At 40.8% G+C, this 27,350-nt stretch overlaps 1 protein-coding gene across 7 annotated transcripts in view; it reads left to right on the forward strand.

The window, feature by feature from the left end:
• LOC117458269 (rap guanine nucleotide exchange factor 6-like) overlaps positions 1 to 27,350 on the forward strand; it is a 162,377-nt gene that overhangs the window by 117,386 nt on the left and 17,641 nt on the right. For 4 of the 7 annotated variants that reach the window (XM_034098636.2, XM_034098639.2, XM_034098634.2 and 1 more), the window contains 12 exons: positions 625 to 805; positions 3,081 to 3,217; positions 5,561 to 5,719; positions 6,814 to 6,966; positions 8,648 to 8,812; positions 10,561 to 10,668; positions 11,079 to 11,282; positions 11,812 to 11,920; positions 12,046 to 12,289; positions 18,171 to 18,328; positions 20,752 to 20,766; positions 24,858 to 25,098. In XM_034098636.2, coding sequence (XP_033954527.1) covers positions 625 to 805; positions 3,081 to 3,217; positions 5,561 to 5,719; positions 6,814 to 6,966; positions 8,648 to 8,812; positions 10,561 to 10,668; positions 11,079 to 11,282; positions 11,812 to 11,920; positions 12,046 to 12,289; positions 18,171 to 18,328; positions 20,752 to 20,766; positions 24,858 to 25,098 — 1,874 coding nt within the window. The remainder of the gene's footprint in view (positions 1 to 624; positions 806 to 3,080; positions 3,218 to 5,560; positions 5,720 to 6,813; positions 6,967 to 8,647; positions 8,813 to 10,560; positions 10,669 to 11,078; positions 11,283 to 11,811; positions 11,921 to 12,045; positions 12,290 to 18,170; positions 18,329 to 20,751; positions 20,767 to 24,857; positions 25,099 to 27,350) is intronic. The other 3 variants (XM_034098637.2, XM_034098640.2, XM_071205560.1) reach the window with 1 other exon arrangement.

Below are 27,350 nucleotides of genomic sequence, written 5' to 3' on the forward strand. Positions count from 1 at the left end.
GTCAGGATTTTAGCCCAGGGTCACAGGTACAGCTGCTCAAGGTTATTCCTCAGGTGTTGTTTTTTCCCCCACAAATAATCATCACAAAACAAAGGGGAGATGTAATCAAGATTCAAGGTATTTTGCTAATCAAGGTTATTTGATAGCTTATAAATATACACATTTCACTCGACTGAATGGCAAAGGACACATACTGTTTATTCTATAAATGACACCCTAAGTTCAAACTAAAATTATAAAAGAAAATGTAAAAAATATATCCTTAAATATGTGCCCCTTTCATTCCAATAATTAAATAATACTGATTCATTTTGTGGGCCAATTTCTTATTCGTTGTGGAATGGTCCTTATTCAGACACAACTTAATTTAAGTGTGGTTTTAAAACATTCTCCATCATGTTAGAATATTGTCGTGTTGGAACAGCACAGTGCAGAAATAAACTGGTGCACATCAACATCTGGGAGTTGAATTGGTACACATTACTTATCCAATACTAGTTCCTATGCCTAGTTATTGCTCTGATTATACCTTCATCTTAAATGAAGCGCCCACAGACTGCTTCCTCCTGTCCTTGTCCTGTTACCAACCACTGTGCTGCTTTCTCCACCATCTTTGTTCTGCAGGCCACAGAGAGCGAGCTGGGAGATGTGGACCTGTCTGGACTTCCAGAGGCTGCAGTGGACAGCGAGGAAGAGGAGGAGGAAGATGAGGACCTGGAGAGAGCGTCAGACACTCTTGTAGGCCGAGACTTGGTCCGAGAGTGTCTGGAAAAAGAGCCAGCAGACCGAAACGATGACGACATTGGTGAGTCCGACTAGCTATTCTGCTTGTTTGGTCTTCATATTAACCTTCAATGTTCTATTGAATTTGAAAGCAGCTTTTAAAGGGTATTCATCTTTCTCGCCTACAATCCACCGTTGAATAGCGCACTTCAAATCTCATTGAAATGAGGCACTCGTACAGAATATGCCTGCATGTCTCTTGAAACACTAACAGGACTGTCAGTTACTATTTTTAGACGTTGTACTTAACATAGAGTCCTCACATACATCATCTATCATTCAATAAGCAAAGAGGAGATACACAACTCCCCTCTTTCACAAAAGCAGCCCTCACAGTGGTCTCTAAACACAGGTGCCCTTCCACTGTGTGTTTTAAAGCAGGCAATCAGAGACGACCTCATTAGCGGCACCCAGCGGGGGGTCCTGTGGGAGAAGGTGACCACATGAGAGAGATGAGAGGAGTTGTAATGGCCCTGCCTGCTGAGTGCATGCTGGGAGGCTGGCCTTCTCGTGGCCCTCATCTTTCACTCATTCAGATATAAGAACTTATCAGTAAATTAATTATTAATACATTTTTCTTCCTAAATAAAGTTGACTTCAGTTATGACTTGAGTCATTTGCCATAAGTTTGCTTCTCAGGATAATACTATATAACTTTATGATTTAGCGTTTAGATAAGATGTAGCTTGTATTCCATTTTATTTTACCAATCCCTTTGTTTATCCTATCAATACAATTCCTGAAAGGGGGAGATATATTTTGTGTTGACTATCAAAAGGGGCACCCTGGAGGGGTCACCGTTCCAATCTGAGAAATAGCAAGATGGTTAAAAGTATTGGCAACGTCTTCTATCCTTTGCCTTATTAATGAATGGATAACTGCATCCGAGCTGGCCTCTAAAAGGTATTGAATTAAAACAATGTTTGAAGGAAAATTCTGTCTTTGTTAAATAAACACATGAAAAATAATCAGGGGTGGCATGACGACATAGCCAGACAAAAAAGACTGCAAAGAAGTACGTCATGGATCCTGAATACTGTCATGAAATATTCATCTTATTATTACTACATTCCAGTACTGCCTGATTAATACCACTCTGCTGGTGGATCTCTTTTCAAAGCCTTTAGTCAGAATGTGGGGCTTTAATCTGCGTAGCTCACCAGATTGTTGGTTTCCACAGGATAGTTTCCAACCATAATATTCAATATGTAATATAATCTTTAATTTTGCTCACATTTTTAAACATACAACCATCTGGCACTTCAAACTGGTTCAAAACATTCGGAATGACCTCAATTAGTGTGACCCAGGTTTTGGAAGAGCAAAGTAAAGAAGAAAAAGAGAGTAAATGAACGAGGCGATAACAGCAGGGGGAATAAAGGAAGCTGCTCAGCCAGGATCACAGTGTGTAGGATGAAGCTGGGTCACTATGTTCTCACACACAGTGGAGGGGGGGGTGGATCTGGAAGGGAGGAACACGGTGTGAAAGTTTCTCATTAGGCATGAAAAGCCTGAGCGGTGATAGCATGCACTGCTCCTGGCCATGTCATCACTAAGAGATACTGTTATCTGTGTGTTTATGATGTTTGAAAGGGTATAGGTTTTGGTTTTGGTTTTGAAGAAAATTGATGTATACATGTTTTAGTCATACACAAGATTATCCAATGTCTTAATGTGTGAATAGATTTCTGATGCCATAAGACTACAATTTCACATTTTCTAAAAGGTTACTTCGTGCTTGAATTCACAGTAGCCTTGGTGATGTATGTGGACATGCAGTAAGGGGTAGGGCTGCTCAATTAATCGTGTTTTAATCAAAATTACGATTATGGCTTGCAACGATTACGAAAACGACGTAATCGAAATAAAACGATTATTTTTTTATTATCATTATTACTTTTTTTTTTTTTTTTACTTTTTTTTTGTATTGGTTTTTCAGTTGAATTATATTTAAAGTTCAGGGTAATCTGCTGTTAAAAACATACTGTTCACATTTGTTTCTCCAATACATTCTTTTTTTTAATAATCATGATATTGACCCAAATAATCGAGATTATGATTTTTGCCATAATCGAGCAGCCCTAGTAGGAGGCATTCAAAAGTCCATACTTTGTTTTAGAAATGCTGTTGTTAGTCAATGGTAAAAATCAATGAGTGTGTTAACCACACACCTGAGAAGCAAAGCTTGTTTTGGTCACACAGATGACATCAATAGATTGCTCTTTACATTCAAAAGAGTTTATGCTTTCTCTTCAATGTATTTCTTCTCTCTCTTGTTTCCTTTTTGTGGCAAATAGAGCAACTGCTGGAGTTCATGCATCAGCTGCCTGCCTTTGCCAACATGACCATGTCTGTGCGGAGAGACCTGTGCAGCGTGATGGTGTTTGAGGTGGTGGAGCAGGCAGGCACGGTCATCCTGCAAGACAAAAAGGAGGTAGGAACAAACGCATAGCATTCACATGTATGTATTTGTGAATATAAATGTATCAAACTGCAAAGGGGCCTTATACATTTTGGAGAAAGAGAGAATGCTCTTTTGCTGCATGTCGCGTTTAGATCGATATCTAATGGCGTGATTATCATGTGCAAAGTATGTCTGTTTGATTACATCTTTGTACAGTAAGCATTATTTATTCAACATTAATCAATACAGAATCTGATGTGTTTTCTGATTCTCAAGTGTTTTTCCATGGCCTGCAAATCAGTAGCGCTATCTTTCAAAAGGCACACAAAAAAACAAACAACTATTAAGGTAGGTAAGCCAAGGTGAACATGCACACTTTGTACAATAGACAATAAAGAAAGGATGTTAAAGCTGAACACAAAAACACTTAGTTTTGAGTGCAGGTGGTGACATGTGAGTAGAGATAAACCCATCGTCGCCACCTTCCAGTCTATCCAAAGCTCATTCTTCTACAGAAACTGCTATGTGCAAAGTCACTGCAGAGTAAAAGCCCTGTCAATCTCCTGATCAGCTAATTAATGAACTTACATGGCTGAGAAACGGCAGCTCTGTCATGGCTGTTTGGTTACACACAGCAGCGTTCGAAACGTCAGCGTGATAAATGGCGATGAACTGCTCCAGGGGGAAGGGAATCCATGTCAGCAGGACAGAACCACACACACACACACACACACACACACACACACACACACACACACACACACACACACACACACACACACACACACACACACATACATACATATACATGAATAGGCTGTGTGCATTGTAAAGTGTGCCTCCATACTGGTCCTCTCTACTCTGTCTCTGTGGACCCGTGTTGAAGGTCAGAGAGAAGCACTTGGCTCCTCTCACAGATGAACACCACTCTGCTAACTGAGAGAGGGAGGGAAAGGAAAATTAAAATAATCTAAAGTAGTGTAACAGAAATAAATACAGTAAAATAATAGAGGTAAAGTGCGGAAGAGAAGGATAACATGCAGGGAGTGGGCAAAATCAATTTACGTTTCTTTAATCCCCATTTTATTTGATAAATAAGGAACCTGAGAAAATAAAGGCTTACAGGCTGCAGTCTTTGCAGGCTGCCATAATTATTCATGATATAAACTCAAGTATGTATAATGAAAATAGCCTCTTAAGGTGTCTTGTGTTTAATACTGAATGTGGTTTATTACCTTCCCTCACCTTACATTTTAGAAAATGATTTGGTTGCCTACGTTTTGTGTGAGAAGAGGGAAATCTGTCTTTGGTTTCCATGTGAACGATCTTCCAGTGAAAAAGGTTCACTATAACACATTAAATCATATTTAGACAAGTTATATGAAAGGACATTCATATATTAATAACACAATAGAAGCTACAATACAAGTATATGGAGGTCTGAATTAAGGTTTCATAAATAGATATAACATGCAGTGTGCTTAGGTAGAAAGCTGCCTTCAAAGATACCGTCTTCACTGATTTAGATATTTTATGGCAACAGGGAAAACATTTTTATTTTTATTTTAAATGACGTTTTATCGTTGCTGAGAAACAAGGAGAGTGAGCAGCTCACTGGCATTAAGAGAAACAGAGGAGCACCGAGAGAATTGGAGATTTGCAGTTTGAGAAATAGTGAGGGAATGAAAAGGCAATGAGGAGGAAATACCAGTTATAGTTGCGGATGGAGCCCCGGGGTTTGTTCACCCCCCCCCCCCCCCCTCCATCCGCTCGCACCCCAAAATGAATGGCTTGTTATATTATGCCTGCTGGCATCTCCTTATCAATAGCCACCACTAGAGACACAATACCTCTTCACACTGTACTCATACTTCACACAAAGCACATTATGCTCCCATAATGATAAATGTCAGCTGGTAATATAGAGCCATTTCAACAGCCATTCTTGTGCAGTGTTATAGGTCAGTTGATTACATAGCGCTCCTACTTTCAAATGCCTCAAACATTACAGTTATATCCACTGTTCTCTTTGAAATCTTTACAACAAATGTATTATAATCTTTAGTCTTGAGATAAGGTATGAAGTATTTTCAATTCAAAAAGGTCCATATGAAGACCTGAAAAACAGGCGCGGGGCTTAACAGGTTAAGTCAAGTCGATCTGAAAGTCATTACATGTGTTGACTCGTGAATCTACCACCTTGTGTTACATAACAGTAGTTTCATTAGGCACACAACCATTCACAGAATATTGACTTACAGTAACTGTGAAAAGAGCAGGAATTGAGAGCAATACGAAGAACCACAAGCCAGCACTAGTGTTGGCATCATGACTCAATGTGTGACCCTGAATGGTTGATGATTCTGTCTGCAGCTGGACCTCTGGTATGTTATCCTGAACGGGGCAGTGGAGATCAGCCATCCAGAGGGCAGAGTGGAGACTCTTTGCATGGGCAACAGCTTCGGCATCTCGCCCTCACTGGACAAACAGTTCATGCACGGAGAAGTCCGTACCAAGGGGGACGACTGCCAGGTAAAGAGGATTCATTGTCAAGCATCTTGCTGCAAGATTGATAGACTTACAGATTCAATGTGATTGTTAACAAAAGACGGTGATACTATTACAGATTACTTCATACAAATGTGTTTTCTTGGCAGACTTAGACATTATTTGTTAAGCTGCAATACAAAAACAAAGTGAAAGTATCTGCTATTTCCATTTATGTTATCACTTTCTTTTAATGCTGTGCAATCATCCTTACACACTTTTTTGTATTCATTTGGTTCGAGTTCATTTAAGGGTGTGTTTCCTTTTTTTAGCTTTCACTGCTTTTTTATACTGCATCTTATGTTCATTTCTTCTTTTGACTACTGTGAAGAGCTCTGCAACCAGAAATAGATAATGGCACATCTTCATTTAGAGATTCTCCTTTAAACCTTTTTTTTATTTATTAAAAAAGGTTGACATTTGAAAGTTACTTCATGCTCTTCTTTTGGTGTACCTTTTAAAATAAAGAATCTTGCTTGTAAAATAAGCCACAGACGTTTCTACCTTGTCATTTAGGGTCATATATTTGTCAGACGTGATTACAAATAGGCATGCCGGTTTCTCACAGGAAGCCATTCTTGATACAAAGCATGATTGTTGATGAGCCTTTAAAGGTAAAAGAAGCCTCGCGAGTGCTTGTGGTGACAGCCCGTCTGTCCACTGCCCAGTTCCTCCGCTGCACGTATCATTTCCTGTCTTCAGATACACAGGAAGTTTCAGAAGGGGCTTAGCAACGCAAATGCAGAAATTGGTGATTTAGTGAGGGGAAGCGCAGACAGAGACAATGCTGTAGGGCGGAGAAGAGTCACATCTTGGCGCTTTCTGTCAGTGTGAGAATGGGAAGTTAGTGGATTCTTCTGCAAAATGGATAGCTGACAGGATTTGTGACCGCCATTGGACTTTTATTGAGGCTTCTTTAACTATAGTTGGTGTGTTTTGGACCTTCCACCCCTCCCATGTCTCTCTCTGCCCGCCCTCATGCTTCTGCTCTGCTGTTGTTTGAGTACCCGGTTGTGGTGCCGAGCAGTGTGTTGCTCTACTACAAATTCACACGTTGTCCCCATGTCATCCTCGACCAGTTTGTCTGCGTGGCCCAGGAGGACTACTGGCGCATCCTCAACCATGTGGAAAAGAACACGCACAAGGTGGAGGAGGAGGGGGAGATCGTGATGGTGAAGGAGCACCGCGAGCTGGACCGCAGCGGGACCAGGAAGGGACACATTGTCATCAAGGTCATAGATTTTAAGATAAAAGTCTTGTTACATTTCAAGGAACTGGACTTCCAAGAAAGCTTGTTGCTGTTCTGAAGTGTTACCCTGCAAGTCTTCTAGTCCCAGACGTTTCTGTTCTGTGTCTGACCCCGACCTCTGACAAGATCACTGTTGTAACACACAATCAGTATCTCTTTAAAATGCTAATCCACTGCGGATGTAAAGTAAGGATTGCATGGTTGTTCAAGTTCAAATGTCAAGTGTTAACCCCAGAGCTCAACATGTGTTAGTGCACTCAATTTACATTAGAAATACATTCAACCTTCATCAAGAGCATGTCTGAAACCACATGAGACGGGTACAACAGGAAGGTTAAGGGTTACATTTAGCTGCTCAAAAGCATGCTTAGTTCCACCCTTAACTTGGGTATACATGACCAACTTATAACATCAGGAAATAATCATACTTTATTCTTTATTATGTACTAAATATGCTGAAATGCTTTGGATTGATTTTTAGTACCACCTCATTATAAATCGACCGTGCCCCTTTTGTGCAGAAACATCAATGAGGCTGCTCTGTGTGTTGATCGTTTAGAGGCAGCGTTAGCACTATTAGTGTTTGTCGGAGCATTTTCGTGTTCGCTACATCGCAGTGCGCTCCAAGGCCTTTTGATCCTTTTCCCGGGCCTCCAGAGGCAGCCAGGTATTGATCAGATAATGGGCCTGAATGATTCTCTTGACCACCGCTCCGAGGAAGGCTGTTGGCTCCAAAACATATCCAGCGGAGATGAGTCAATTCGTGTGTTAGCATGTCCCGTCTTCGGCTTTGTTCTTTATTGTGTCAGACACAAGTGGAGCCTTCTAGTTTCTCTTCCCTGTAAAATGAATCATTTCCCCCAGAAACTCTGATGACATTAACAAACTCACTTAAACCGAAAGTCTGGAGTATCTGACTTCTTATATGTGATTCGGATGAATGACAATCAAAGATGTAGACAAAGAAATCACAAATGTTATAATAGTACATTTAGATTGAGGGTTTATACAGAAATTATGTCACACCTCAGTAACAAATGATCGTGTGTGTGTGTGTGTGTGTGTGTGTGTGTGTGTGTGTGTGTGTGTGTGTGTGTGTGTGTGTGTGTGTGTGTGTGTGTGTGTGTGTGTGTGTGTGTGTGTGTGTGTGTGTGTGTGTGTGTGTGTGTGTGTGTGTGTGTGTGTGTGTGTGTGTGTGTGTGTGTGTGTGTGTGTGTGTGTGTGTGTGTGGGTGGGTGTGTTTGCCTGTGTTTGTTTTATTGATGGGTGACTGACAGCTCAGTTCAATAGCTGCATCTTTACAGTGTATGTCCTTGTCACTTTTAAGATTTATGTCGACATAAGTTATTTAAATTGCTGTGTGTGTGTGTGTGTGTGTGTGTGTGTGTGTGTGTGTGTGTGTGTGTGTGTGTGTGTGTGTGTGTGTGTGTGTGTGTGTGTGTGTGTGTGTGTGTGTGTGTGTGTGTGTGTGTGTGTGTGTGTGTGTGTGTGTGTGTGTGTGTGTGTGTGTGTGTGTGTGTGTGTGTGTGTGTGTGTGTGTGTCTGTATAGATTAAATGTGCCCTTGTGTCAATGCAGCTGTCCTACATCTGTGTGTAAGAGTGAGGGCTGTATATGTTTCTCCTTGTATCCTCATGTGTGTGTGTATATATATGACCACCCTAGGGAACCCCCGAGCGTCTGATCATGCACCTGGTGGAGGAGCCGTCGGTGGTGGACCCCACTTACATCGAGGACTTCCTGCTGACCTACAGGACCTTCATCTCAAATCCCATGGAGGTCGGCAGGAAACTGCTGGAGTGGTTTTATATGGACAACTTTCGAGACACAGTGAGTTGTTGTTGTTTTTTGGATGTTTCTGTTTGTATGTACACTCTGTTGTTAAAGGTGTGGCCCCCATTTGCATGCATGTTTGGACAAGAGTAGATAGTAAAGGTCAAGTGTGTAGGAATGTGCAGGTCCTTTTCTGGAAGTAAAGGTTTAAAGGTCACCGATTACAGAAAATCCACTTGTTCATGTGTCCCCCCCTCTGTGTAAAGAGATTCTGAAAGTTTCAGGAGAAAAGATTCTCTCTCTTTTTGTCCTGATCCATTTCTATAAAAACCTATCTGAAAATGAGCTGATCAGATTTTGGCCACTTAGTGATGTTATAATGTTTTTTTGGCTTGAGTAACCATTAGCCAATCACCAACAAGGTAACCCCCCCCCCCCACCTTATCACCTGAATCTCCTCCTAGAGCACCATTGTGTTCTTTTTAACCAAATCTCTCTCAGAGGGGCGTGGGGAGGGGCTCCTTGTTTTCATCTGAAGTAACAGACAGAGAATCAGCACTTTGGAAACAGGGCTGAAACAGAGGGGTTTATGGGTAATGCTACAATGATCTGTTTGGTGTTTGGAGCCAAACACTTCAGAGACAGGTTCTGTATATATCTGAGAACTATAATATATTGATGAAACAAAGTATAATAGGGGACCTTTAAGAGTAGGTTTACATACAAAAGTTGAAACTGTATACATTATTTCACTCTGTATGTGTGCCTGATGGTCCTTACGTTCTTAGCACTACTTATGTTTTGTATTCATGCTTGTCGATGAGAATGTCGCTCGCATCCCGATCGATACACGTTCAGCCAGCTCAGCTGTCTTTGAGCACAGCAGCGATTTGTCCATGCCTGGCACTCCCACTGTCCATACAGTGACTGCTTTAACCCAAGATTAGTGGTGTCCTGTCAATACTCTTTATGTGGTTGTCATTCAGGCTTATAATGATCTTTAGCTCCGTTAAACAGGATCTAATCCTGTACAAGACGAGCAGGGAAAAAGATACAGTATGTGGAAAGAGAGGAGGAGGGATGGCGTGTGAAGTGAAAGAAAGAGTGGAAAGTAGACATACATTGATTGAAGCTCCGTGTTGATGCATTGGTTGCTTCTCTGACCTTCTGCAACGGTTAGAACAATGTTACCACCGGTGTAAATCTGCAGAAATAATTGTTTCCAGATTCCCTTTGCTTTAGGTTTTTCTTCCAATTATTGCTGGCAAAATGAAGCAGTCAACCGATTGTTAAACCTTTCCTCTGCAGCCATGCACATGATCATTCCCTGCTCCCTGCTCCCTGCTGTTTCCTATGTTTTACAGTAAAGACTTCTAAAGGCTGTGTTTTTTTATGAATTAAAACTGACATTTGATCATTAGCATTGCATTGTGGCAGAAATTAAAGTTGATGTTAACTGATTTAACCATTAAATATAGATGAAAAATATTTAACACAGGCAGTGTTGACAGTAAAGTAAAGAGGACTCCACTTAAAGCAATCTTGTTGTCAAGCATTTAGCTTTCCAAAGTGTCCCTGAGCAACTACTAGCTCCCACGGTCCTGCAGAGTAGTTAAACATGACCTCTGACCCCACACCTACAGTACAAGCACTCTGAAAGAGCTCTCAACACATTTCTTGTCAAAGCAAAGGTACTTAAATACTGTTGGAACTGAATAGGTAAAGTAAAATGTGACAGGAACTGTGTCAAAAGAAGAGTGTGTTTTGTGGCTCCACTAAATAAAGCTTTCAATGTGTTCTCACAGGTGACGAGAATAGTGCTGCTGTGGGTCAATAACCACTTCAACGACTTTGAGGGCGACCCGGCCATGACACGCTTCCTGGAGGACTTTGAGAGACATCTAGAAACTGCAGTAAGAACAAGTCAAACTTAATTTGTACTTCTTTTTTTGTCATTTATGTGGAAGAGGATTAGGGTCACATGATTTTTTTTTTTCTCAGAATTCTGATTTTAAAGTCAGAATTATTATTTTTTTTTTTTCTGTTCTGAGGAAAAAGTCAGAATTCTGAGAAAAAAGTCAGAATTCTGAGATTAACGTCAGAATTCTCACCTATTCCTCTTCCGTATTTATGATTCAGTTCATATAGTGGATTTGAATTCCCTGAGTCCCTCAAGACATAGAGTCAGAATACTAGCTCAGATCAAACCATTATTGTACTATAATTTACTTTCTCATGCAAAAGCTACTTGGCACACATCAGGAAACAAAAGCCAATTTAAATGCAAGACTTCTCAAACTCAACATTTTTCCATCTTTGTCAGAAAATGAAGGGCCATTTGAGGCTGCTGAATATAGCATGTGCGGCCAAGGCGAAGTGGAGACAGGTCACTCTGCAGAAGGCTTCCAGGGAGTCTCCGCTCTACTTCAGCGTGCAGGGCGGCAGCGAGAGAGGGTTCGGCATCTTTATTGAGTCGGTGGAACCAGGGAGCAAGGCAGCCGAGGCCGGACTCAAACGGGGAGATCAGGTGAGAGGACAAAACAAATTAAGCGGTGTTTCACTATTAGACATGATGTATTTCTACTTTTTTAAGAAATAGACCAAGCGGTACATAATACCCATCTTCCAACTAAATCTCACAATTTCCAAATGCTTTCCAGTTTATGATTTGATCATGTCTGTATTGCCTTACACAGCACATTTCCCAACTGACTGCTTTTTTACATTTAACTATAGCAAAAGCTGACAAGAAACAACCGTTCTCCATTCAGGCTTCCCTGCTGTCATACTGCACTGCTGTCATACTGCACTGCACACTTCCCTTTTTAGTGTCATTTAGAAAGGAACCACATTCATTTCAGTCTTTGTATTTAGTAAACTGCTTGGGAAAAATGCCTAGTCAGGACAGTTTGGAAAAATATTGTGATAGGCATACCAGAATACAGCTGATGTGTTTCAGATGTCAGAAAAAAAGATAAAATATATTTGTCTTGAGTGAAATTCATGCTATTAATTTGACTTCTGCTATCATTTTTCTATTTCATTTCTTGTTTCAGATCATGGAGATCAATGGTCAAAACTTTGAGAACATCTCCTTCTCCAAAGCAGTTGACATCCTGAGAAATAACACACATCTCGCCCTAACTGCCAAAACCAACATATTTGGTAAGCAAAGTCACATTATTTGTACTCGCACACAACATATAGATCAATCTGCTTTAATTCACATCAGTGCTAATCATTTGAGAAAGCGACCAACCCCCTCCTCCTCTCTTCATACTTCCATCTAGTGTTCAAAGAGCTCCTGAGCAGGATCACGCACGAGAAGAAGAACGGCGTCCCTCACATCCCCAAGATCCAGGAGAAAAAAGGAAATCGCTTCTCCATCCCCGACCTTCCCGGAGACATGGAGTTCCCGACAGACCACAAGAGCACGAGGAAAATGAAGGCCAACACTGTGTCAGGAGGACGGAACAAGATCAGGAAGATGCTGGAGAAGACGCGCTTCAGTATACTGCCACCCAAACCATTCAGGTAGGAAGACATGTACACTGCTGTCTTGATTCAGCCAGTGCTTGAATGGGAAAGAAAATAATATTCAATTCTAGATGATATATGAGAGCATCAGCAGTCAGAAGGACTCCAGAATGTTTGTATCTTTCAGCCGGGCACCACTCCTCTCTAACAGGATTTGTTTACCATCTCTCTATCAGTATTGAAGCAAGCTGTGACCATCTGCCGACAGAAAATCTTGGTGCTGTGATCAGATATCTTATGGCGCATTTCCACTACAGCGCGGAGCTCGCTTTAAGCGTGCCATGCCCGGCCTGTTTTTGGTTGCGTTTCCACTGGGCTTAGTTCCGGCTAGCGGGTACTATTTCACAGTTTTTCTGGCCCCATAAAATCGAGGTTCTTTCCGGGCCAACAACCAGGCTGAGTCGGGCTGAGTCGGCTAAACTAGAGAGAGAATCGCTGGCAAGGGGGCTACAACTACAACAAAATGAACATATTTCACTGTGATTTAATTATAATACACGTTTCAAAATGATGCCGAAGTAACATCATACTGATACCAGTTAGTAAAAACCATGAATTAATGCTTTGACAAGTCTGCAGACAGACGGCAGGCAAAAAAAATAAATCGTGTTTTCTAAATGGAGATCGGCTAAGCTAACGCAGTATATGCTCCGACCGTCCACAGTCACAACAACGGCCTATACAGACATAAATAAACCTGCGACGGTATTCGCCATGACACAGGCAGTCTGTGGTTTGTACTTGTTTAACTTTTGTCTAGTTTCTGAACAGATATGAGGAGCTGTGAGCTTGAGTGCTAACAGCTAACGGCTGATGTTGTTTTTCTGTGGTTCTCATTGAAGATGACGTCACGGCTCCGCCTACACTGCGTTACTATAGTTACTGCCCCATTTACTAAACTGTAATGGAAACGCAGCATAAAGTGAGCCAGTCCTAACAAGACCTAACAAGGCCTAACGAGGCCTAGCCATACCGAGCGAGGCCCTGTAGTGGAAATGCGCCATAAGCGTCTTTGTTTTGCCACTGAACTGAAATACTTACGGCCCCTCAGGAAGCGATAGAGAAACATATTTAGCCTCTCCTTGCAGCTTGTATGACCCGGAAAAGGAGATATTTCATTCAACTTAATAAAAATACTTGCCTTAATTTTGGTACACAGAAATAAGTGAAAGACCCTCCTGATTTCAAGCCATGTGTACATAAACAATACAAAAAAATGTGTAGGTTTACTTTTGCACATGTCTTACTTTGGTCGCAGTCTTTTAGCCGCTGTAGCGTCAATTGATTCCAGACAATTCATGTAAAAGGCATTATCATCATCGTATAACCATTGTCGTTGCCATCCATAAACAGCCAATACACTTGCAGCATCTGGAGCAATTTAAAGCAATTGTGCAGACGGAGGCTCATATTCAATATTCCAGCCGTGACGAGATGATCCAGGCTTGATTTCATTTCATCATTTCATGCCTCTCTAGGCCTTATTATACTCCAAACTGTGTCAGTGTGTGTGTGAGGGAAAACGATGTTCCATGTTAATTACAGAGCGAACCGTCCGCACAGTTAACTCACACACACACACACACACACACTGTCATAGCTACCTCCCCTCCCTCCCTTTTCTCTCTCCACTCTCACAGTTTCTCGACAGTCATTATGTCCACAAAGCCACACAGTTAGCATGGAAACTGATTGTGTGTCTGTCTCATAACGCTACACGCTATCAGGCGGCCATTGATCTGATCTTCAAAAGGCTCTCCACCGCGTTCTATTTATCGACCAAACAAGGGGGCTTTCATTGCTTTATATTTTTCTGGTAGGCACTATTCAAACCACTCTTTGGTTTAAAGGAATTGCTGGCTGATTAAAGCGAGTGGAGTTGAGAACAGACAAGACGGGTGGTTCGGGGCAATCGAGATTCATCAGTGCTTGTTGTAGGATGAAAATGTGTCGGGGAGGCAACATTATATAGTCGTCTTCTTTGTCAAAACAGCTCGTACCTTTTGTACACAGACAGAAAGTACTTTTAAAGATACATTTAAGTATACTGACACTCCCACTATTCACTCACTCCCAATTGAAGACACAAACTGTTGCCATGGTGCAGTCTGTCCCTATAATTGTATTTGTCTCTTATTAAACACCTGGCAAGTTTAAAGAAGGAAAATGAACAATTTAAAATCCAATTGAGAAGCTCTTCTTACACAAACCCATCGACTACGCTGCTGCCCGTTTCTGTTCTTGGCTGACATTGTGCTCAGACTAGGATTTTATATGACAAGGACAAGGCGGCAATAAACGGGTCATTTCTCTGCCAAATGAAGATGTCTCGGCCTGTGCATGCACCTTAACACGCATCCCATATTGACCAGCACTGTTGATTTACATTCCACAGATTGGAAAGCAATAGACCAAGGTTTAAGCCCCTGAGTCAGTCTGCCTCAGAAGTCTCTGTGATTTAGTGAGACGGCAGTTAAGTAGTAACCTCATGTCCCATGATGCCATTTCATCTTCTCTACTTCTTTGTGATACAGCTACATGCATTCAATCATGATGCGTATTGCCATGTTGTGTTATTAAGTGATTGTGCATCTCGACATTCAACTTACAAGATGTCCACATTTTACTGCAAGCTCACTGGACAGTTGCAAGGAATATATGTGCTGTTTTGTGGTCAAACTTACACTGTATGATGTTTTCTTTAAAAAACATTTAACAGAGAGAATGTAGTTCCCTTGCCTTTTTACGAAGTCGCTGACTGAAAGCTTGCTTATTATAAAGATGGTAGTGCTCTGGTGCTCTTTTTCATTAAGACTAAATGTTTTCTAAATATATCATCCTTATGACTTCCTGCTACTTGCTGACATCTTAAGTATTTTTTGTGAATGGGGTAAAATAGTGAAGTTCCTCACAAATCCTGCAATTTCCTGTCATCTGCTGTGTATGAATATATGCTGGCATTTATTTAAACATTCAGCCAACCTTTCAGTGTGTCCACACTATTGTATGTTCAGTTTCCTACATGTATGTTTGTGTTTAAGTATGTGTAAGAAATGAGAGGCTCTGCTGCAGCTGCTAGCTTAACACTCCAGAAGAGCTCTGCTTCTGTTTTCTTTTCTTTTGCTTACTTTTTCTTTTCATGCTTTTCAATGTCGTCTCTCTCCCGTTTGTCTCCGCTGCTTCAGAGGCCTGTTTCGGTAAGACCTCTTGCGTAACTCCCCGTCCTCCAACCATTTGATTCAGTATCCATCTGCAGCCGGCGCACAGCAGGCACTCGCACACACTCACTCACAAACACACACCACACCACTGACCTTCAGCAGCATTCTTAGAGGAATTCATTTGAAGATTTCATGCTAATTTATTTAACTCAAGAATCCCACAAGTCAAGGTGTTCCTTCTCTTCCTCTGCACGCCTTCTTTCCATCTTAGATTCCCATCATTCAATCAAAACTGTCTGTATTCTGCAGGGATGTTTGAGAATAGATTCAAAGGAGATCTATTGGTGTAAATGAAAGTGTTAAATGGTAGAGAAGAGTGTTCTGGGCTAGTGTTTTGGTGTTTGACAGTCAGTACACCAGCCAGCTGATTCAAATCAGATAAATACCTCTATCTGTAAAACATAGAAGCTTTCATATTGTAGTGTATGCTAGACATCTTCTACATCTACGTCATATTTAATCTACCGTTTAAATGGTATCATATTTATCTCTCACCAAAATGATTTGCTATATCACACAATTACTTTCCATTATCTGTTAATGGTGTCCAAAATACATGTATGTGACAGTCAGACGTATCCCCTATCATCAGAAGTACGCCTCATCTTCACATCTAATTATATTTGCCCTTAACCTCCATTTGTCTAAGTGCAAATATGGTCAGACCTTAAAATGAGTCCCATGCTGTCCTCTTTCTAAATGTCCTTTTTCTTTTTCTCCTCCTTTCTTCACCAACCTGAATACATTTTGAATATGCCTTTTTGTTTGTTGTTCCTTTTCTTTACTTTCCTTTGTCTGTGTTGACTGTCCTCCCATCTTCGAGGGAGGATGATTACATAGGCTTTGCTATAGCAGTTGTTCCTTTGTTAGTGGAAGCCCTGCATCACTGCAGTGTGTAGAGTACACACTGTACAGACACACACACAGAGGGATGCTACAGTACCGTTAGTATGCAGGGAAGGACAAGACGAACACCATGTGTCAGACACCCAATTACAGCCTGCGACTCAAACTCTAAACAACAACATATTGAAATGTGTAGTTGACATTAATAAATCATCACATCTTTGAAGTGACAATTCAAGATTGCTATTTTCTTTTATTCTGTTTCAGTCTGAATTAATATGCATTTACTTACATTCTCAATCTTGAAAGTTTAAAGCTGCAACAACTGTTTAGTAAAGTTGTATTCAACCTTGGGGAAACCCACTTATATCATTTGAGGCAGGGCTATTTAAATCCACAATACCTAACCTATCCATCTATGGATTTGTCTCAAGAGAGTCGCCATTTCCATCACATGTGTGCAGGTCCAGGCAGTCTAATGAGACTGTTAATGTAAAGGTTAATGTGTGCAGATCCCTGAGCGCCGCAGGTAGAGAGGAAACTGCTGGACACACACCTGAGAACAGAGGGATTCATGCCACTCAGATATTGTACTTAAGTCAAATTAGCAATACTACAGTGTGAAAATACTAATTTGTGCTCTAGTAAAACTACAAAAGTGTTGTCAACATAAATTACCTTTAAGTACCATAAGTGCCCATTATGCGGTAAGGCTCATTTCAGAATCATATACATCATACAATTTCATTATATCATCACTTTAATGTTGCATCTGGCAAAGAAAGGGGTTTATTTTAGTCATTTTATTTATTGCTGGGTAACCTATAGTAATATATCATGATTTATAAGTCAATTATATTTTATAAAAATGTTTCGCATTAATCTGCAAGATAGCTTGTAACTAAAGCTGGAAAAGAGTAAAAAGTAGGAAACTTGCCTCAAAAATAGATTTAAGTAAAAGTATAAAATAGCATAATGCTGTAGTGAGTACACTTCATGTGGAGGTACATTAAATGTCTACTTAAGTACAGTACTTGAGTCAATGTAAGTAGTTACATTCGGCCACTGCACATAATCAAAAAAGGGGGGAGAACACGGGGGAAAAGTACAAATGTGCAAATAAAAACACGTTCAGTCACATCTGAATGAGCTAAAATCGTCATTACTTAATGAAACTTTGTTACATTAACCTATCATTTATTTTCAATTGTGTTGTTGCTTGTTTGTGTCTCTGTGGTCTTGTGCGTGCCTGTCTCTTTGTCCTGTGTGTGTTTACTTACCTTGTGTCTCTGAACACAAGAGAACTCGTGTCTCTCGTCTCTTTCTGTGAATGCTCCTTATCAGTTCCTGCCATTAATGAAACCGCCTCTCAGATGAATTTCAGCTGTGTCTCTGCTGCATATTAAAACACAAATATAGAGATATTGAAATGTTATGTTGTCATTCTGCAAGAGTAGACATTTTGATTAAATCTCCTGATATTTTGTTATGAGTTATTGTATGTTCAAGATGCAGGTAAAGGCGCTCAATCTAATGCTGGTGCTTAAAAGTCATAAAGCTTAAGGGAAAAGCATTCAGGCAGTTTTTTTTAAAGATGTCTACTGCTGCGTAAATCTAAGCCTCAAATGAATTGTGGAAGATTAAATGATGAATTGAAGGTTCAAATCTAATTCTCCCATTTTCTTTCTCTCTCTTAATACCACACCCTTTTTCTTTTAACACCACCCTTCCTCTCCCAACACTCCTACCTTCTTCTTCCTTCCCTCCTATCTTCCCCCTCAAATCTCCCTCCGTCCCTTCTTCCTCTCCAGTGACGGGGGCATGGGTCAGTCTCAGGATGACAGCATTGTGGGTACCAAGCAGTGTCGGCACAGCGTGGCAATCATGCCCATCCCCGGCAACCTGTCGTCAAGCAGCCCCGACCTGCTGCACCCGGCCGCCAGCGTCCTCGACTTCTCCAACCCCGCAGGTGAGAAGAGACTCAAAAAATCAAGAAGGGTGTATTTTTTTTTTTCTTAAGACAATATTCCCAAAGTATACATAACAAAATAAACACACCTAGGTACATAGATGAACTACATAACAGATGACAAATCCGAAAATAAATAACACAATAATAGTAATAATATTATTACAAATAAAAGAATGGATACATTATTAATAATCAGGTATACATTAATTATATTCATGTTCTATACTTGACCCGTTTTTCAAAGGTTTCTAATTCTCATAGTTTTTTTCTCCATTACATCAGATTTCATCTACTAGGTTATTCCATTGTGAGTTTACTAAGTTATTATCTTAGACAATTCCTTGTAGTTTGTTTGATGATCACTATTCTAATTACCAGAAATAGGTAGGAATCTTTTTTTGTATTTCCTCTGGTGTTTTCCCCAGTGATACTTTGGGTTCTTGTTGAGAGAAATGCCGAAGATATTGGAAATGTCTCTTAAAACTGTTTCCCAGACGTCTCCCAACACATTACAGAGATGACTCTTTATTACTAATCTTAACCAGAGCATTTAAAGGTTTGTTGAATAATCCTTTTGAACATTCACCTTGGGAAAAGAACAGCCACTCCAACATTTTAATAGGATTGAACCAAACTCAGAATGTCTGAAAAACCTCAGAAAAAACGCCATGTTCTTTGGATGAAGGGATAGAACCACTTTCATCACACTCAGTCGCAGTTGCTCTTGACTTTCATGACCTCATTTCAGGTTTCTCAGTCAAACAATTTAGTGCTTATTTCCTGAAGTTGTTTGTCATCCTTGGGCTTGTTGAACAGTGAAAGCCACTTGTTGAGTAAAGGACTCCAATGCTCAGTGAGCGCCGAGAGACGCTGTGCACACCACCTGTCATCCTTGAACATAATCGCATAAAGCAGTCTAGTGTTGGTTAGTCTGGAATGCAAACTCTCTGTCTTTTATCTTTTTTCCTCCTTGAAATACCGACAAACTCCTCAAATATACTCCATGCTAACAAAGGAACATGCCCTAAATCACCTTAAGCAAGTCACTGGAGGTTTCTAGCACAGGTGTACACACACTTTCTCACACACACCCACACCCACTTACCCAGGGGTCTTTTTGCACTGCTGTTGCAGAATTGTGTCCGTCGGAAAAGGATTAACCTCCTGGACTATACAACTTATTTATTCCTTTCCTGTCAGGAGGGTTCCTGCACCCGTTTTTATTTAGACTAACATGGAGCGCTCCCTGTGGATATGTGTGTGTGTTTGTGTGTTGTGGGGGATGACATGTTGAGAGGGGAGAACAAGAAACAGAAAGTGGAAAGGTGAAATAGAGGGGGAGAGTGAATGTAGTCCTGATTTATCCCACCATCCATTTGTCAATGAGCTACACACACTCAGACAGGCACACACACCCACATACACACACTTGCATGTAGATTTGTGGTTGGAAGGCTATACATCATATGTGTTCGTTGTGTACGAGAGTACAAACACGCACCAACTGTGGCACATAAATCATCCGCCATTAGATCAGCTTTCCTTCCGTCCTCTGGCTTCCCATTAGATTTAATGGCAGGGCAGCCTTCTTAAATACAACGTTTCAGATACTTTAAAGAGCTTTTAGTGCCACAAAAATCCTATCTATAATTAAATTAGCATATGGATCAGAATAAATATAAAATCTTGATATCTCGATTAGACTTTTTTATGGAGTGAGACAACTCTTGGGTTGTTTTAAAGTGCTTTTTAGGTTTGTTTTTTATCTTAGCTTGTCGCTAATCTGTTTCCTTGTCATTTTGTGGCAATTTGTCGTCTTGTCTGATCTACTCTTACTTTATTAGACAGTCTAATTCAAATTAACTTTTATGAACATAGCTTGTAATGTACTTCAAAGTAAACAATGGATGGTTTGTAAACCAATAAAAAAATGGTTTTGCCGATATGGATCAATTTATTAAGTATTCGCATTTGTCTAAAGCACAGATTCTCTAGTTCAAGCTTCTCAAATAGGCTCGTTTGCTATCTGTTTCTGTCCTATTGAACTTTAAATGTATTATCCCTGAGTGTTGGATAGTTTGGCTGAAAGAGTAAGCCATTTGAAGACAGCTCCTTGAGTCATGGGACATGTTATGGACTGAAAGATGAAACAATGGATAATGATAATGAAAATACTCTCTCGTACATTCCTAATTTAGACAAAATATACTCTCGATAGTGTAGGAATTATGAGTCACACTCCTCCCCTCTGGTTTCCCATGAACAGATTAAGGCTACAGTAGAACATCCACTGGTCTTCCCCCCTATTGTTTGTAAAATCTGCCACAATGTTTCCAGGAACTGTCTCTCTGTGCTCCTCACACACTCTTTCTTCCGCTCATATTCACTGTGATTTCTCTTTCTCCTTCCTGCTTGCCAAGCTCTGGGACTCTACTGTAAGTATACACATCTTCAATGCAAAAGCCTGAATGTGTTTCATAACAAATTGATCCCAAAAGTCCCCTCCATCTTGACTGTATTGTTCTTTAATCCATGATCTCTTTTCCCCCTACCCGATCTTCACATTTCTGCAATTGTACTACTACTTCTCATCTATTCTTGTGAGAACATAAGAGTTTCTCTCTCAAAAAAATCAAACTACTACAACCAGTTCATTTAAGTATTTGTGACCACAAGACAGTGATCAATTTGAATCCGTTGACATATTACTTGATTGCAATCAACATTATTATGGATGGTTAATAAACACCAACAGATTGCATTTAAGTCCCACCTTATATCAAACTGAATGTTGTTCTTCTCCAGGATACATATCTGCTCTATAAATCACATATGCTGTTACCTAAAGAAAGAAATTCATATTTTATATATATATAAATCGTTTTTCTTTCATGATGGTGCCCCCACTGTTTGGGAATTCACTTTTTGTTTAATAATTCAGTCTCCTTAGATTGAGAACTTCCACCAAAAGGGACAATGAAATTGCTTCGTTCGAAACCATAATTCCATAAGGCTGCAATCACGCCGTCCTAGTCATAGGCTGTCTAACAGACAAACAAACGTTCTCCAGGGGAAAATACTAATGGCAGTGTTTCAGGCTATACAGTTAATTGTTTCCTCGGCTGCAGCACGTTAAACAGCACGTAAACGTTCCTGTAAAAACGTCACTCAGGCCAGGTTAGATTCTGAGGAAGGCCTCACTCTTCAACACCACTAACCACATTGTCTGCCCACTGCTTGTAAGCTACAGGGCAAATGTGTTTACTTGGTCTCTGCACTGCTGCGGGAGGAAGAGAACCCGCAGGCTGCTGTCAATCACACACTGACTCCGACACACCCTTCCAGCCACTGACACAACAAGGAGCTACAAAGAGTATGGCACCTAATGAGGCCATATGGATTTATAGTGTGTGTTTGGAAGGCATGAGTAGTTTCAAGCTCTGGCTACAGAATGAAGAAAAGATCCGTTTTGTCAGTAGTTTTGGTTGAAACAATAAGACATAAAATAGCTCTGAGGCTCGCACTAAAGAGGAAATATCCGAATAAGAAATCCTTTATTCGTCCCACAGCGGGGATATTTACATAATTACAGCAAAGGGGACATTGCAGATAGAATGTGTAGATTAGATTTACATTAAATATGCATTAATAGAACTTTTCTAATTGAGTTTATTTCTCCGAGCTCTGGTGTTAACTCCAGCTGCTCTGCTCCCTCTCCTCTCCACTCCTCCGGCTCTCACGCCCTGCACTCTGCTGCTTTGTATGCGTTCTCGCTAGATTTATGTCTTCCGACTGTATGATGGAGTAACTGGGAAATGCTTTGGCATCGAAGGGCGAGGAGTAAACTGAGGCTTGTGGGAAGTGTTTTGCCTCTTTTAGTGCTGTGTTTGCAAAAAACCCAGGAAGACGGTTTTTTTCCCTCCTGTATAGAATTCCCCTTTGGCTTCAGACCGTGAATACGCTCTCTGCTGTTGATGAAAAGAAATGATACTTTAATAAAGGTGATAATTGATTGGATGTGTGGCTGCATGGGCAATGATTATCCTCCTGTGTGCAGGTCAGGTTGCAGCTCATCCAGAGGATTAAACACGATTAAGCCCCCCGGATATTATAGCCAGCTATTTAGCCCAGAGCCTCCCACACCTTAATCACAAATCAAAGCTAATGAGACACAAAGCATTTAGCCTCCTCTCAACCCTCCATCGCCACTCAGCCACCATGCTGCACATAAACAGAGAGGAGCTTTCAGACTGCAGCAACACAGACAATGACACACGTATTCCTGTGGTGCCACATGTGTAGGTTTGCTTTTAGGAATCATTGCCTTCTTCAGGCAAACAGTCAGTGATCATGTCACTCGTCATATCAAGTGCATATGTCATGTGATTTAAATCAATAAGCTCCCAGTCCATAGAGAGATCATTCATAACCAACATTGGCCATATCAAAACATCAATATGTTGACATTGAAGGAACCAATGACTGCAAAATATAAAAGTTAAAAGAATCCATTAAACAAAGCTTGAAGAAATAAGACTTTGAAACACTGTAACTATGCATTGAAAATAGACGTCTAAATAAATAATGTATATGTAAATTATCTGTCAGCTGAAATTGCATTAAACACACACACACACACACACACACACACACACACACACACACACACACACACACACACACACACACACCGAAAGATCCCCAGAGTCAGATCAGACAATGGCGATGACTTTAACCCTTCTCTGCCTGGTTTAACAGGAAGAAATGACTGTTATTTGCATTCAAATCTATTTGAACTAGTCCAACTCAGCTTTTGTATTTCTGTCGATGCTTCGGTCTCTTCATGATCCCCTTCCAATTTCAGTTAATGTTATCCAACTCAACACACACTCTCTCACACACACTATGTGTATGACAGCTGTATCTGGTCTGTCGGACTCCCTCTCCACTTGTCTCCGTGCAGCGTCCATGACTCATTGTTTTAAAGCTCCTCGGCTGCCTGTGGCTAATGGGCCGTACCCTCTTCCTTACTCAAACACAGCGATCTTTAATGCAGTGTTTGACTCAGGGGAGAGCTTTCCATTATTTACCACCAAGTGAGTCGCGTGCAGCTGCTCCAGCATCACCACTAACATTCAAGCTTTTATGTGTCCCTCTTAATATTGAACATATAAAATAAACACTAATCTAGTACGGCAGCTTACATCATTAGAGAAGATGCACTTTTATTCTTGTTGATTTTTATTTAATGAATTATCCACTTCTGCATTCATCGCTTTTTAATTGCTACATTACATCATACGTTGAAGATAATGATTCAAGTTTAAATTATTAATAACATTAAGAAGAATGTGGGTTTCATTTATTTTCTTTTGTTCATCTGTACATTTTTATGATCTTAAATTACTCTTTTATTCTATCTAATAATAGTTGTCTTAAGTTAAGCGAAATAAGTGACAGGAATAGATTGTAATTCCTAACTCAAATGTTATTATTACATAGCAAAACAAACCAAAGAACAATGGGTCACAACACCTAAACGAAGTTAGAGAGGATAATGTGTGGAAGTCAAGGTTTAACATGTATTTGATTTAACCTACAAGCATGCTTGCTGTAAGATTCCTGCTTCCTCTACGGTTGTTATGCAGCTTAAAGAATGTTTCCTTTGCCTTTCTAAGTGCATGCGTCCTTATTTTTCTGTCTTGCTTAAGCTTTAGTGAGGCTCAAAAAGATTAAAGTGTAAATGTGAAAGATGCTTTGTAATTGATCTTGCTGTGGGTACACATAGCCCCAGGTTTGTGCTGATGCACAGTATAAAAACAAGTACAACTCTGTGTGTTCTGTACTTTTATATGTGAGCATTGTCATTTCCGCAGCCTTGTAGAGTTCTACAACATAAAACATGTCAATTATGTTATCAAACTATTGTAGAGATGTTGCCGTTGGAAGACAAATATCCATAGAGCCATCATGCTAGTCTCCTAGAACATTGGCTTCAATGAAAGACTGACTGAATTTACAGCCAGGCTGGAAATTAGATAAAGAAACAGTGTTATGATTTGACTGGAGAGTAGGATAATTTAGTAATGCCGTTGCTGAATGTAAATACTTGGATACTGTAACACCAGAAACCATTGTGTCTTTGTTTTGGTTTTACACCAAGACGTCTTGGCAGGAGAGGTGCCCGCTCAGCAGATCTGCTCACAGTAGAAGAAGTCTTGTCACTTGAAACCCTCCATAATGTAATGAAAATAGAATATGGAAACCATAACTTAATATCATTCCACGACTCGGCTGACCACATTTAGTAACAATCACATTATTGGTAGATTACCCAGACAAAGTTAATGCCAAGAATTACAAAAATGCTTTTAAATGACTGTTTTATTGTCGTAGACTTCATTCCATTTAGTTGTATTGCATTATTGACATATGTTACGGTATTGGCCTTCAGATACAGTACCCATCAGCTCAACTGTAATTGGTCACTGACAACTCTCCTCTTCTATTTCCTCTTCGCTCTCAGATATCCCAGACCAGGTGATCCGGGTGTTTAAGGCCGACCAGCAGAGCTGCTACATCATCATCAGTAAGGACACCACCGCCAAGGATGTGGTCTCACACACTGTCAACGAGTTCGGCCTGGTGTCAGCACCCGAGACCTACTCCCTCTGTGAGGTGTCAGTCAGTCCGGAGGGAGTCATAAAACAGCGCCGCCTCCCCGACCAGCTCTCCAAACTGGCTGATCGGATCCAGCTCAACGGCAGGTCGGAAACGCACACATTATTCTGGAAAATCTCATACCGAGAACTGGTTGACTGGTGCTTTAATAATAATAATAATAATAATTCATTACATTTGTATTAGAGCGCTTTTCCAAATACTCAAACGCTTTACATTATATATTACACATATTAGACATGTAACAGTTACTACTGTGGACAATACCCACAGGAGCAAATTAGGGTGAAGTGTCTTCTAACCCTAACCCAAATTAGGGTGAAGTGTCTTGCCCAAGGACACTAAACCTAAGCCTCAGACAGTGGTTTTAGTCGTCTATACTGTGTGTTTCTGTGTTTGTAAATGAAAGTACACAAGGCAACAAACAAGAACACCAAAATAAAGTCGAAAGCAACACTATTGCATGCTAAGGGAAGCATATTGGTCATGGATAACATGTTGGGCATGCATTTATAGTGGATCCACTGTAGGGAATTGGACAAAAGGCAGCTGGAAGCAGAACAGAACATTTGTGAATGTATATGTTGCGTTGAAGTCTTGAAAGACCCACTGCGATTTAATTTTAAACCAGAATCCTGCAACATTTTCCTTCCTTTTTTTTGTCATTATATTTGAATGGGTTCGGATTTACGGAAGACCACACTGAGCTCAGAATTTGATACGACTACTGCGAGTATGTTCTGGTAATAGGCTACACTGTGCAAGAGTTTAAGGTGATGTCATATCTTCCTACTAACAGACTTCACACCATCCCACAGTTTGTACAACACGTATATATTGATTCACTTCTTGTAGAGCACTGGTTCTCAACGCTGCTGCTGGTGATACGGGTGCCACTCTGTGATGTGATTATGCGGTGAACATTTCCGAGGTGTAAATGAGTTTCTGAGTAAGTGGCTCGGCTGCAGCCAGCAGGACTCCAAGTGCTGAGCGGCAGGATGAAGAGCCACTGTCCTAGTTCAGTCAAAGGATAAATCAAGTTGTATTTTCCCCCTTAAAAAGTGTTGGAGAACATCTTAAGCTGCTACTTCTAACATAACACATGCTGGCGTTCCTTAAATAAAGAAAAACAACAGTTTAGATGCTGGTTAAGGGATATTTCCTAACGCCTAACCATCAGGGATGATACATTCCTGTTGTGTTTCATCTTGAAAATGTTCACTTTATTGGCGACTTATCTCCACATAGTAGGTGGAACATTTAAGGACACTTTGCGCCATTGCTAGTTTGTTTTTCTCCCATCTCTTTGTCATCTTGATGGCTGATATATTCCCTTTTCAGATGAAAGTTAGTGGGACGTACAGTAAAGGGTAATTGGACCGCGGCCGTGAAGTCTGCTTTAAAACGGCTCCTCGGCCTGCTTTTTCACAGTTCTCTCCCCCTCTCCTTGTCTCCCGTGGTCCCCCATCAGTCCTCTCCCAACTAGGTTAGCATGAATATTTCATCCTCTATCAGGGGCGGAGGCCTCAGCAGACAGCATGGCCCTTCTGGAATAATTCATAAACACACTCAAATGCACACAGGCACATACAAAGATATTAATGCAGACAGTCCCCCCCCCCCCCCCTAAACATGCAGCCATCCCATCCATACCCATACAGACATGCAAACTTCCTGTTTACACGGCAGTACTTTTTAGCATTAACAGACTTTATTTACATGCATCTACAGTATACACACACACACACTCTTACCAGGGAGTCCTAGCAGACACCTATGGACACACACTTTCAGAGGGCACTTATGGGAACACTTTCCCGTGTTCCTGGTGGATGGCTGGGCTGCAGTGGGAAGAAATTGCCCTTCAGTGAGAAATTGGTTCTTTACGTTCCTTTTTTCTCTCATTTTTGGCAGTATTTTGATATACAAACGCATAACGCAGTGTCAGCAGGATGTTTGCGTACTCACAGTGGATGTATTTATCAGGAGTAGTACATATATAGAGACTTGATTTTCTCTCTCTGTATCTCGCCTCCTCCTCCTCTCCCTCACTGCAGCTGATGATTGACAGGCAGGCTAACAGGGCATGGGACTAGCCAATAGCAAGCCTTGTTCACGCAGCCCAACAACATATAGATGCTGCTAGGAGACATATTGCTCAGCACACACACACACACATGCACTCTCACACACACACACACACACCACCATGGGGGGGGGTTTGGGGGGGTTCACACATACTGGAAAAACACAACAACATAAGAGGGATGGCCTGCTGTTGGAAGCACTCGCAGAACACTCATGCACCTGTCGTCTTTCTTACCTCTCTTTTGCTGAG

The sequence above is a fragment of the Pseudochaenichthys georgianus genome, chromosome 14 (assembly GCF_902827115.2).
Source record: "Pseudochaenichthys georgianus chromosome 14, fPseGeo1.2, whole genome shotgun sequence".
Taxonomy (NCBI): domain Eukaryota; kingdom Metazoa; phylum Chordata; class Actinopteri; order Perciformes; family Channichthyidae; genus Pseudochaenichthys; species Pseudochaenichthys georgianus.